The sequence below is a fragment of the Stylophora pistillata genome, chromosome 7 (assembly GCF_964205215.1).
Source record: "Stylophora pistillata chromosome 7, jaStyPist1.2, whole genome shotgun sequence".
Classification (NCBI taxonomy): Eukaryota; Metazoa; Cnidaria; class Anthozoa; order Scleractinia; family Pocilloporidae; genus Stylophora; species Stylophora pistillata.
This window is the reverse complement of record NC_142525.1, coordinates 6,447,136-6,459,299: the sequence shown is the minus strand read 5'-3', so window position 1 is coordinate 6,459,299 and position 12,164 is coordinate 6,447,136. Positions and strand designations below refer to the sequence as shown.

General features: G+C 39.0%; 4 protein-coding genes and 1 long non-coding RNA gene across 5 annotated transcripts in view; 3 read left to right on the top strand and 2 right to left on the bottom strand.

Moving 5' to 3' along the window:
- LOC148726371 (uncharacterized) overlaps positions 1-12,164 on the bottom strand; it is a 447,217-nt gene that overhangs the window by 336,297 nt on the left and 98,756 nt on the right. The gene's annotated exons all lie outside the window — the stretch shown is intronic.
- LOC148726381 (NACHT, LRR and PYD domains-containing protein 3-like) lies at positions 1,390-3,981 on the top strand (the record flags this gene model as incomplete). The annotated part of the gene is made up of 1 exon (XM_088727364.1): positions 1,390-3,981. A coding segment is annotated over one exon (2,511 nt), but the record flags the coding sequence as incomplete, so codon positions are not given.
- On the top strand, positions 7,380-8,243 carry LOC148726380 (uncharacterized). The gene has a single exon (XM_088726316.1). It carries the CDS (start codon positions 7,380-7,382, stop codon positions 8,226-8,228), a length of 849 nt encoding a protein of 282 aa, XP_088582442.1. The 3' UTR covers positions 8,229-8,243.
- LOC148726379 (uncharacterized) lies at positions 8,285-10,238 on the top strand. Its single transcript, XM_088728800.1, has one exon. It carries the CDS (start codon positions 8,298-8,300, stop codon positions 10,002-10,004), a length of 1,707 nt encoding a protein of 568 aa, XP_088584926.1. The 5' UTR covers positions 8,285-8,297; the 3' UTR covers positions 10,005-10,238.
- Positions 10,141-12,057, bottom strand: LOC148726378 (uncharacterized). Its single transcript, XM_088728801.1, has one exon. The coding sequence runs from the start codon at positions 11,946-11,948 to the stop codon at positions 10,416-10,418; it is 1,533 nt and encodes a 510-aa protein (XP_088584927.1). The 5' UTR covers positions 11,949-12,057; the 3' UTR covers positions 10,141-10,415.

Genomic DNA, 12,164 nt, shown 5'->3' with positions numbered 1-12,164 from the left:
GAGTGCTTCTTACCAGAGATTCAGAATGAGGAAAATCTGGTTTTCCAAAATTGACGGAAATATCTATTTCTCAAATTAGTTACGAGGGGTCTTAAGTGTGATGGAGTCTTAGAAATGTAGATTTTTCCATCTTTCATGCATGGCTGTAAGCGACTTAACAGGACCGGTTAAGCGTCCTTAATAATACGTCACGCAACCCTTGTCAACCTACTCTGACAACACTCCACTCCCCTCTCAAGGATAACTTTTTCATAAAATTCATTGTTGTTGTTACCAACCTTGTCATGCGAAAGGGGGAGGGAAAGATTTGTTAACAATTATTACGAATTACAACCTACCATTAATTTTCGTTCGATTTTATTGGAAAGCTAAGTAATCAGGCAATAACTTCCGTCTGCGTGGATATTTGTCCTCTGATTGTTTCCGTCAGAAAGAAAAGAAAGCTAGTGAGAAAAAAAGCCTCCTCCAAAGTTTTCTCTTATCATCTCTGTTTCTTTTTTTTACACAGAAGAAAAACAAACTCGTTTTGTTGAGTCCAGTGATAGTTGTATTAAAAAGCTGGTCGCATATACTCATCCGCCGTCAGATCAACTCTGGCTTTTTAAAGAGCGGTTTATGCGCGATATGAAAATTAAGAGTTACAAAATAAATAAACTCTTTTCTGGTTTGCTGACTGATAATGTTCGTGGCTCGGAGACTGTCCTAATGATGTTACATTTTCCCTCGAAACTTCGCTTCTAGGCCTTGTAACATAGACTGAGGGGAAAGTTACCAAATGCCGATTGGCTCAGACAGAAGGCAATTTTAATTTAATTTTGGTAGTTTCCCCAGGCAAGTACCAAAATTTAGAAAACGTTAAAATAGGTTACCTTTGCCTTAAACTTTTGATATCATTGCTGGCAAATGTTTTTCAACAGGGTTGCTTTCATTTCTTTGACGTTGTCGTACAAAAATAAAGCTAAGTGAAAACTGAAATGGCTTTCCACGAACGTGCGTAACAGCATGCGTTATTGATCTTATTAGATTTCTGAAAGCACGCGTGAAATTAATCCTTAATTTTACTCGGCTCTATGAGGAATAACGCTTTAACGAAGCAACCTTTCTATCCTTTGGACAGGGATCGATTTCTCAACTGATAGACACAATAGTCACTTTTCAAGCACACAGCTCTGTGTTAGTTAATGTCCCTGTGCTGAATTCGATAGAAAGTATTTAAACTGCATTTACTCGTGTTCACATAATTAATAAGATATCTTCCTTCTCCTTCTGTTTAGCCGTAAGTCCCTACACAACAGCTTTAAAAGTTCAACCCTGTGGAGTAAGAATTCAGTAAAGTACACAAACTGTTCTCCTCGCGTTCTTGTTATTTATTAAATATTTTCCCTTTCTTATCCTTCAGCCATAACTGCTTACACTACAGCTTTAAAGACTTCCATTACAGACCAAACGGAGTTCCAACCCAAACTGCTAGCCTCTCACACCATTTCCAACGCGAAAACGGATGAAATATTCACTAATCTTCTCATACAACATGGAAGAAAACGCCTCACCAGGAATGATGAGACATATTCAAGGAGTGAAGACCTTGAGTATTTCGGAAAAGTCAGCGGTACTCCAGTTAAGCACTGCGATGAAATATTTCTTGGCACGAGTAGTGATCAGGAGAATCCTAATTCTATTCTTGTCGTTGGAAAAGCAGGGATTGGAAAATCTCTGTTTTGCCAAAAGCTGATTCGCGATTGGGCAAAGAACAATTTATTTCAGGCAAGAGAAAACATTAAAATTCCAAATTTCAAATTTGCTTATTTACTTACTTTCCGTCAATTGAATTTGCTTAAGAAAAAGCGTGTGACCCTAGGAGAAATCTTAAACTTTTCTTCAATATTAGATGACCTTACATTTGAGTATATTGTAAACCATCCCGAAGAAGTTTTGATTATCCTTGACGGCTATGATGAGTATTCCCATCAAGATTATATCACTGGAAACTCAGGGAAAGAATATCAGAATGACGCTAGATGTAAAATGCCGGTGGCCGCATTATGTTCAAAACTCATCAAGGGAGAGATACTGAAAGGTTCTGTCGTTGTTGTAACCTCGCGGCCTGATGAATCGGATAAGCTGGGAGGAATCCGTTTTAAACGGTACGTAGAAATTGTGGGATTTTCTTCACAACAGGTTAAAGAATACATTCAAAAGTACTTCAAGGAAAACGAAAATATGAAGAGCGCTGTGCTTGAACATGTCATGAAGAATGAGAACCTAGTCAGTTTTGCTCATATTCCTATGCTCTGTTATCTGTTGTGCTTCGAGATGGAGTATACTCTGAACGAAACAAGAAATCCTTGTGACCTTCCTGTCTCAACAACCGACATTTACACAAAACTTATTGATATTTTTGAACTTAAGCACTGCTCTGAGTCAGAATACAGACGCAAAGAAATTCCTAACAAATTCAAGCCTCCTCCGGTCATCAAAACCACATTAGAGAAATTATCAAAACTAGCGGCAAAACTTCTGCTTGAAAGGAAGCCAACTTTTGATGAAAGCGAGATAGAAGGCGGTTTTGAGTTGGAAGAAGTCAACAAACTGAAAGGTAGCGGTCTTCTTTACTGTGGTCAGCCTTACAGGACTGGTTCGATCAGAACCACGAAACACTTCAGCTTCACACATCTCACTGTCCAAGAATTCTTAGCTGCCCATTGGTTTGTAAAGGAAAATTGTATTCCAGTCGAGAAATGCTCTGAAATGGTTTTCCAATTCATGGCTGGCATTTTGTCAAGTGAGGGAAAAGAGGAACTGATGGAAAACTTGTTGACCAGTAGTCAAGTTTCAGGGAATGATACTGGATTTTACAGAGCAAAGTGTCTGAGTGAGTATCAAGACAAAGAATTCGCTAAAATTTTTATCAGGAATCATCCGCAAGCGTTCAGTAGTTCAGACGGCGTCATGCAATGCATGTGTTTATCTGATATAGACTGCATTGCATTATCATTTGTATTGGACATTATCAGTGAACTAAACAAAGAGAAAGCTGGAGAGGCACAACACAAATGTTCTGATAAGTTCGTCCCAGTTAAGGAGTTGGTGCTTTTTAATTCCCACCTAACAATGTCTGGAATACAACGAGTCTGTAATTCCCTGATCAATGAACATTCTCTTGTGTCTGAATTGATTATAGGAGGATCAGTCGTAAATCTGTGGAGTAGTAAGATCACTGATACCGGTGTTGCCAGTCTATGTGAAGCTTTACAGCATCCAAGCTGTAAGCTAACCACACTAAATCTGAATTTTAATGAGATCACTGTTACCGGTGTTACCAGTCTATGTGAAGCTTTACAGCATCCAAGCTGTAAGCTAACCACACTAACTCTGAGTGGTAATAAGATCACTGATACCGGTGTTGCCAGTCTATGTGAAGCTTTACAGCATCCAAGCTGTAAGCTAACCACACTAAATCTGAATTTTAATGAGATCACTGTTACCGGTGTTACCAGTCTATGTGAAGCTTTACAGCATCCAAGCTGTAAGCTAACCACACTAACTCTGAGTGGTAATAAGATCACTGATACCGGTGTTGCCAGTCTATGTGAAGCTTTACAGCATCCAAGCTGTAAGCTAACCACACTAACTCTGAGTGGTAATAAGATCACTGATACCGGTGTTGCCAGTCTATGTGAAGCTTTACAGCATCCAAGCTGTAAGCTAACCACACTAAATCTGGGGATTAATAAGATCACTGATACCGGTGTTGCCAGTCTATGTGAAGCTTTACAGCATCCAAGCTGTAAGCTAACCAGACTAGATATTATGAATATATTTAATATTAGTGAGTTAAAAAAAAAATCTATTCAAGCCATAGTGGAAAAATACAGACCAGGTTTTGAACTTACAATTTAGAAATATAGCTATTTAAAGCACTTTCTGTAAAAGTGGGAAGCAGCGTCAAACTAATCTACATCAGAATCGCATAGCTTAAAGTAAACACGCGCTCTGATTGGTCAATACGTCCACCGGAAGAGAGGGTATTTAGCGTGGAATCGCACTAATGGATAAAGCGATATAGCTGACGTGAGTCGCGAGCAAAAATTATTGTTACGAACGTAATTAACGTAAATACAGCTAGTGCTACGAAAATATGAACAAATATGAACAAATTTATAGAAAACGAATGTCTTCCAAATTTTGAATTGAAATTGAAATTTTTAGAAAATTGGAGGCTCAAAGCTCACGCTCAAAAATACGAGAGCTTTCAAAAATACGAGCTTTGAGCTCACGCTCAAAAATACGAGAAAACGCATAGCAAAAAATCAAAATGCCAGAGACGAGGGAAGAAAGCCAAACGACAGTTCTCGCCGAGGAAAACCAAACAAGCTTTACGAAAGAAAACCAAAACAGGTATCAATGCCGAAAAGGGTCAAGCATCTTTTCCCGAAATCGAAACCATTGTAGCCTATACAGACGACGAACTAGGCTCTTTTAGATACAACATGGTTTCAAAAAACACTAGACTGCAAATTCACAAGTTCGAGTGGTCGCAAAACTGTCATCCAAGCGCTCAGTGATGATTTCGATCCAGTGGAGATATCAGAGCTCACTGACCACTCCAATCCGGAATCCATGTCTAGATACAGCCATAATCCTCTGGAAAAACAGCGGCGAATGTCGAATAAGTTGGCCGGTTTCAACCCACGCCAAGCACGACAACTACCAACGGCTATTCAAATCATGCTTTACGGGAGATTGTTCTCAATGGCTCAGCCACGCCAAGCAACACAGCAGCTACTAGTGACCTTGACAGCAATGCCAGTCGTTCTAGTTACCTGATGGCAGGAGCAGTTCGCGGAATGTTTACTGGAGTAACTTTTAATAATTCTCCAGTAAACATTTCCATAAACTTTCATTCCAGCATTGACACCAACGAGCGACTCCCTGCGATGAAAGAAAAACAGTTAAAATTGTGACTTTTAACTGAACTGTTTTTCGCCAGAGTTTACCGAGAAATTCCAGTCTTAATCATTATATTTTGAATACACTTTTTTTTACAACTGTAAAGCACTTACCGGTTTTTTGTAGATCTTGCTTTGATACCGGAACGCTTGAAATTTTCATTTCGCTTGAGGATTTGACCATACAGTTGTTGATTGTCTGCGCCACATTCTGCCAAGTGGAGTGGTAGCAGGCAAATCTCTGTCTTAAATAACTCCGTATTGTGTACTTTTAGTTTTTTTACTGAAGATTGTAAAATGTGAGGCACCGCTTTCTCCACGAGTTTGAAATAAAAGTGGTTTTCATTCTAAAAATATCTTGTTCCCTCTATTCGCTAGATATTGACACCTGACTTTGAAAGGCTTTCCATTGTTTGCGCACTGGCGTGGCGCACAAAAATACAAAATATCTGGTTTCGCCAAGTGATTTGGTGGCTTTAGGTATGTGATCCAAGAAAAATTCACGAGGTACAATTAAAATTGTCGACGGTTCAAACGTGAGCGACTTACCTTGCTTTCCATTCCCTCAACAATGACAGCTCTAACAGTTGACTTTAAAATGGCTTTCTTGAGGGCGCGCGTACGGAATAAAAACAAACAATAACATTGCCGTTTTAATTTCTTTTCTTATTTTTATTCTGTAATGCGATTCAAGAAAAATTCACTACCTGACTCGTGAATTCCACGTTAAATTTCACTTGAAAAATCGATATCGCACTCATCGCTTCGCGATTCGCGCGATATCGGTTTTTCGCGTGAAATTTAACGTGGAATTCACTCGTCAGGCAGTGAATTTTTCTACATTAGCTTACAAGAGATCTCGCCAATTTATTTTAATGATCTTAATTTTAAGCTAAATCTTAGAAAAGGAACAGTTACGAAATGGTTGGAAACAGAATATTTTGAATCATTACTGATCATAGTGGAACTTTATGGTAAAAGGCTGTCGTGAAAGCAGCTTGAAGCCTGAAAACGTTAATAGTTTTTGTGGACTTGATAGTTTATCATTATAGGTACTCAAAGTAACTTTTGTAGAACTTTTTTTCTGAACGAGAGTTACAAAGTACTTGAACTGTTATAGCTCAATGTGAGTAAAATAAAACGATTGTCGTAAATAGAATCGCATTGAATAAAGAATTTGTTGATAGGTTACTCGCTGGGAATATATTGCTTCCTATACCTTTGGTTTGTGGGTTTAATTGCCTGAACCTTTTTACTTTCAAGATGTGATTGTAAATTCTCCCCTCTAGTTGATACACATTTCCTAGTTAATTAGTTACGAGAATTTGGTGTTAGATTTGTGGTACTAAGTGTTAAATTCTCATCACCTGTTTGCTAGATAATATATGGATATCATAGGGAGAAGTTACATGTTAATCACATCTGGCATTTTCTGAAAAAGGCTTGTTTTCTTGCACTTTCTCGATTTCGAACTCATTCTTGAGCCATTCTTGAGCCGAGCCAATTATTGCAAAGATAGGTTGCGGGATTAAATTTATTATTGCGTGAACCAAGCCAATTTATCCTACAGGTTTATGCCTTCAGTAGTTTTTCGTTTTTGCATGTACCGTTATATGAAGTAAAACCGAAGGAGAGTGCAGATCACAGTTAAGTTGTTGAAGTGAGCGCCAACAGGGAAGTTTTAGTTATTTAATACAAAAATCGCTCTCTAGGCCATGGTGACACAGACTTCAGATTCCACGTTGCCCTGTATATGCTACGTAATAGATTGCAGATTACATCAAAATGTGGAAAGGGAAAAAAGTTAGCACACGAGGCTAAGTCGAGTGTGTCACTAGCGGATGTGAGAACCGCGTTCCAAAGGCCTTTGCCCTTAGTTCCCACCTCAAGCTCCACCCCTCCACCTAATTAAGTTATTGACGAGCTTTTGTTCGGCTTAGATAACAATCAAGTATGCGGCATGGTCCTGGTCGATTATCGCAAGGCGTTCGACATGGTGGACCATAAGCTATTCTTGGTTTTCACGTGACGTCACAGCATATGCAAATTAGGCGTCCGCCATATTGGTGTCGCAAAAGCTTATTAGCATATGTCAAAATGCAGTGTTTTGGTGCATGATTCTTTAAAAGTATGTCGCGTGATTTGGACAAAATTTCTGAAAACATCAAAAAGGAAGAAAAAAAGGAAGATATTTGCAATATACCCTTAAGCGACTATGTTAAAAGACTAGAGCCACATGTTAAACAAAGGTATTTAGAAAAAATATCACTCGTGGGGATCGATCCCGCTACATTGATCTACGCAAAGTTAGATCCACAATGTTTACCACCCATAGAAGCTACAGATCTCCTGTGCTATTTGGTTATCGATACGAGTTATTACACAAAGAAACAGTTCAAAGCTTTCAAAAGCTTGGAGGCCTACAATTAGATGGTGTCGGGTTTTATTTCCAGTGTTGAAGGCAAAGTCATAGGTGAAAAATTCGTGGTGATCGGAAAGGTGAGACATTCTCAACGAATGAATGAGCGACCATTTGCAGTTTGGATTATTACTAATAAGGAGGGAACCGTGTTATCAGCCCACTGCCTTGGTTGTAAAGCTGGACTAGCTGAGACTTGCTCACATATTGCAAGTATTTTATTTCATATCGAAGCTTCAACGAGAATTAATGAAACGCTGGCATGTACGCAAGTAAAGTGCACGTGGTTGTTACCGACATATGTGAGTGAGGTTCCTTATGCTAGGGTCAAAGATATCAACTTCAAGTCGGCGAAAAAGTTGAAAGATAACTTAGATGCCTGTATTGAGGGACTATCAGAAAACTCTCCACCTTCCTTATCAGCACCTTGCACTACAAAGAAAGCTAAGGTCTCGACAGAACGGGTTACATCTGGAGGAACTGAGCTTAAACATTTCCTTGCCAAAATAAATGAGTGCAAGTTCAAACCTGTTGCCTTAAGCTTGATTGAACCCTATTCTGAACAGTTTATCATGAAAAGTAGAAGTATCCCAACCATTTCTGACCTTTTTGATCCATGTAATTTTGACTTGTCATATCCAGAACTCCTAGAAAAGTGTGAAAATATTGATCTGACTATTTCAGAATCACAGGTAGAATTAATTGAGCAAGACACCAGGGAACAGGCTAAAGGAAATGCATTTTTCAGGCACAGAGCTGGGCGCATTGGTGCATCTCTGAGTTGGGCAGTAGCTCATACTAACCCTGCTATGCCATCACAATCCTTAATTAAGTCCATCTCATATCCTGATCTGTTCTAAGTTACTACTAAAGCAATCAGTCATGGCCGTAAGAATGAGAGTGCTGCAGTGAATGCTTATACCAAGACTATGCTAGAGACTCACAGAGATCTGAAAGTTGAACAATGTGGTATGATAGTGGATAAACAGCACCCCTGGATAAATGCTACTCCAGATTTTTTGGTATCATGTTCATGCTGTGGGAATGGTTGTGGAGAAGTCAAATGCCCTTACAACATTGAAAACTGTGACCTTGAAAGTTATGTGGAAAAGAAGAATTCATGTCTTGAAAACGTCAATGGAAAGGTACAGCTCAAGAGAAATCACCAGTACTTTTTTCAAGTACAGCAACAGTTGTTTATCACAGACTCTCAGTATTGTGACTTTGTTGTGTGCTCTTTTGACAATAACAATCAAACAAGGTTTTTATTGGAGAGAATTTACAAGGACATTTCACACTGGGAATCAGTTCTTCCAAAACTCACCAAAGTGTGGAGATCTTGTATCCTACCTGAAATCTTAGGAAGATGGTACACCAGGAAGCATGAAATTGCTGCACCTGTACCAGCAGGTGATATAAAGCCTGTTTGCTACTGCAGAAAACCCAAACCAGAAGAAAGCACAGTGCCTTGTCAAAACCCCAAGTGCCCATTCATTGAGTTTCACCTCTCATGTTTAGGGATATCTGATCCCTTACCCAAAGTATGGTACTGTCCAAGCTGCCAGTTACTTCCAGAATGTAAGAAAGCCAAGAGAGTTACTAAGATCAAGCCTGATTATCAAAAGAACCCTGATTTCGATGAAGCAATGAAATTACAGTCCATTTGTGTTTGCAAAGCTAAACCTGTTGTAGGGGAAAAGCTGCTGAAATGTCATAGTCAATGTCAGAGTGGGAAATTTTTCCATCTGAAATGTCTAAACTACAAGAGGATGCCCAATAACAGCAAGCTATATTGGGTCTGCAAAAATTGCAAAGTGAAGAAAAAACCTGCAGACAAGTCTTCATTAACTATTCCTACCACATGTTCTTCTTATACCACCACTACTACATGTACTGTCAATAATCCATCAGCTTCAGTTGTGTCTGGAACTGAATATGAAAGTGACAAGGACATAGAAATACCCTGTGTGACTGAAAGCAGAACAGCTTCTGAATCTTTTGAAGATCTACATGAAAATGAGTCAAATAAATACTGTACTGGAGATGAATATGAAAGTGATGAGGACTTAGAAATAATCTGTGTGACTAAAGGTGTAGCTAACAGAATTGCATCTTTTGGAGATCTAGATGAGCATGACTATGACATAATCTCATCTCCTGATGGCTGGTTGGATTGCAAAATAATACAGGCAGCACAAATATGCATCAAGAAAGTAAATCCTCTCATTGAGGGTTTTCAAAGACCAACTCTTGGAAGAGTAAGGAACTTTGACATTATGACCAGTGACTTTGTTCAAATCTTACATACGGGTAATTCACATTGGGTGTGCATTAGTTCTATTGGTTGCACATCAGGATGTGTTAATTTGTACGACAGTCTGTACAATGACATTATTGATGATGAAGTTGAGCAGCAAGTTAAAGATCTGCTACCAGATAACTTTGTTGGCATTGAAGTTGTACCAGTGCAGCAACAAATGAATGGCAGTGACTGTGGCGTTTTTGCTGTAGCATTTGCAACATGCCTTGTGTTTGAACTCAACCCTTCAGATTTTATGTTTGACATCCCAAGAATGAGACCACATTTACTTCAATGTTTGAGAGCTGGTGAAATCAAAGTTTTTCCACATTTTTGAATACATTTAACACTAAAAATGTTGTTTTGTTGTTTCATGCTAATCTCAAGAGTAGCAGTCATTAAAAAAAAAAAATCCAAGAAGAATAATGAACTCAAGCTATTTTAAGCAGCTGTGCTCAATAAACAGTCCTTACTGCCCCCTGAAAACATAATTTATTATTTTAATTCATATAATTTTTGTAAATATATATACACAGCACAAATAAAATGTTGTCATTGTTGTCGATCCTTCTTGTAATGGAAGTATATTTTCTTCAATTATTAATGTTACACAGTGCTCATTCCCAGTCACTTGCTCTCTTTTCATGGGGTTATAATATTTCTTAAATTATACACAGATTCTCCACCCCATCATATCATTTCATTAGCTACAATATATGACTATAATAGTACTGTATGAAGTATGGAGCTAATCAAATGGTACAATGGGTGGACACAGGTTTACAAGAGCTGAACATACTCTAATAATTCTGTCAATAATTGGTACTTCATCCTGTCCATTGTCATTGTTCAAGAAATCAGTGGGAAGTGTGCTTTGAAGAATAGTATACTTGCGACGCAGCAAACCAATCACCCTCTCAACATGTATCCGTACACTTGCTAGAGCTCTTGTTTTTTCCACATCAATAGGATCCAGCTGTTCCCTCCCTTTCGTGTAGGCTGGTATCACAAGTCTTGCCTGTTTGAGAGCAACACTTTCTGTGATTGTGAAACCCCGGTCTGCCATAACCATGTCACCTGGCAAAAGTTTTTCAAGAATGCCACAGTTTTCTGTCAAGAACTTATCAGAGGTACGTCCTCCCCATGCCTCTGACACAAAGGAAATAGCTCCTTGGGGAGAAATACCAATCAGTACTTTGATAGTATTGTGATGCTTGTAGGATGAAAATGTCTGAGCTCGAGCTAACAAGTTTGTAGGCTTATCAATAAAAATCTCAAAACAGTCAATAACAACAGTGACTTTGGTTCCAAAGGCTTGTTGGAAACAAAGAGGCATTGTCTTCCATAGCTGGTGTCTTTCAGGCCAGTAAATTAGTGGGGACAAATGCTGATCCATCACTGGTAACCATGATGAAAATATTCTTGATATTGTTGTCACAGATACTTGAAAACGATAGGCTAAGTCTTGATAAGGCATATTCAGTCTCAGTTTCATCAACACGATAATCATTTCCTGGAAAAGGCTAAGTTTTTGGGTTCTTCGTTTGATGTGGGGTGACACAAAGTCAAGGACGGTCATTAAGATATCCATTGAAGGCAGTCCAGAATAAAAGCGAACTTTTTCATCAGAATCAAAAAAATCTCGATCAATTGGCTTATAGGATTCTTTGAAAAGGTATTCAAACTCTTCGGTTTGAGTCATAACTTCAGATACATCAACTTGGGTTTGAGTTGAACTGTCAACGAGAGTTGAGCAAGTGTGGTCTTGAAATGCGCAATCGTGATCAAAAATATCCTCAGAAGAATCAATTTCCTTGGATGATCCTTCTTTAGGATCACTGAAATCCACATCACGGACGGGAAGGCCACTGACATCGATTTTCTTTCGTTTCTCAGCTGCCTCGCGTTCTTGACGCTCGAGTGATCTTTTGCGGCGTTCATTCGCTCGTTTAGCTCTTGCCTCTTTAATGTCGTGGTTTTCCTGTTGATATTTTGTCTTCCCGAGATTCAAAGTAGGAACCCAGTCGACGTTGTACTTATCCCAGGGTTTTGCAGATTGTCCTGACACGAAATGTCGTCCACAGACTCTTTCATTACTGAGGACATCCTTCGAAGTGATGTCGTCGCGGCTAATGGCGGCGATCCATCTTTCTCTTCGTTCTCTGCTTAGCTCTTCTGCTTTTTCTCCTTGGTTAGTGACTACAACTGGAATCCTATAAAACCCTATACCTTTCGTCTTTCCACTATTATGAAAACAATCAACCATAATACAATGAACCATGATGAAGAATATTTCTAAAGCTTTGATAACACGCGAAATGTTTGAATAATACGACACCAATATGGCGGCGTAGCAACCGTTGTCAAGGTATAGGTCACGTGGGTGAAAACCAAGAATTGTTGCGCAAGTTAGAGCTGTACGGTATAGTCACCCGGGAGCTTGCCTGGTGTCACTCTTATTTGTCGGATCGGCAGCAAATTGTCCGTGTAAATGGGA

Excerpts from the sequence above, each read along its gene's own strand:
- LOC148726380 (XM_088726316.1), top strand. The coding sequence starts at position 7,380 with ATGGTGTCGGGTTTTATTTCCAGTGTTGAAGGCAAAGTCATAGGTGAA.
- LOC148726379 (XM_088728800.1), top strand. The coding sequence starts at position 8,298 with ATGCTAGAGACTCACAGAGATCTGAAAGTTGAACAATGTGGTATGATA.
- LOC148726378 (XM_088728801.1), bottom strand. The coding sequence starts at position 11,948 with ATGGTTCATTGTATTATGGTTGATTGTTTTCATAATAGTGGAAAGACG.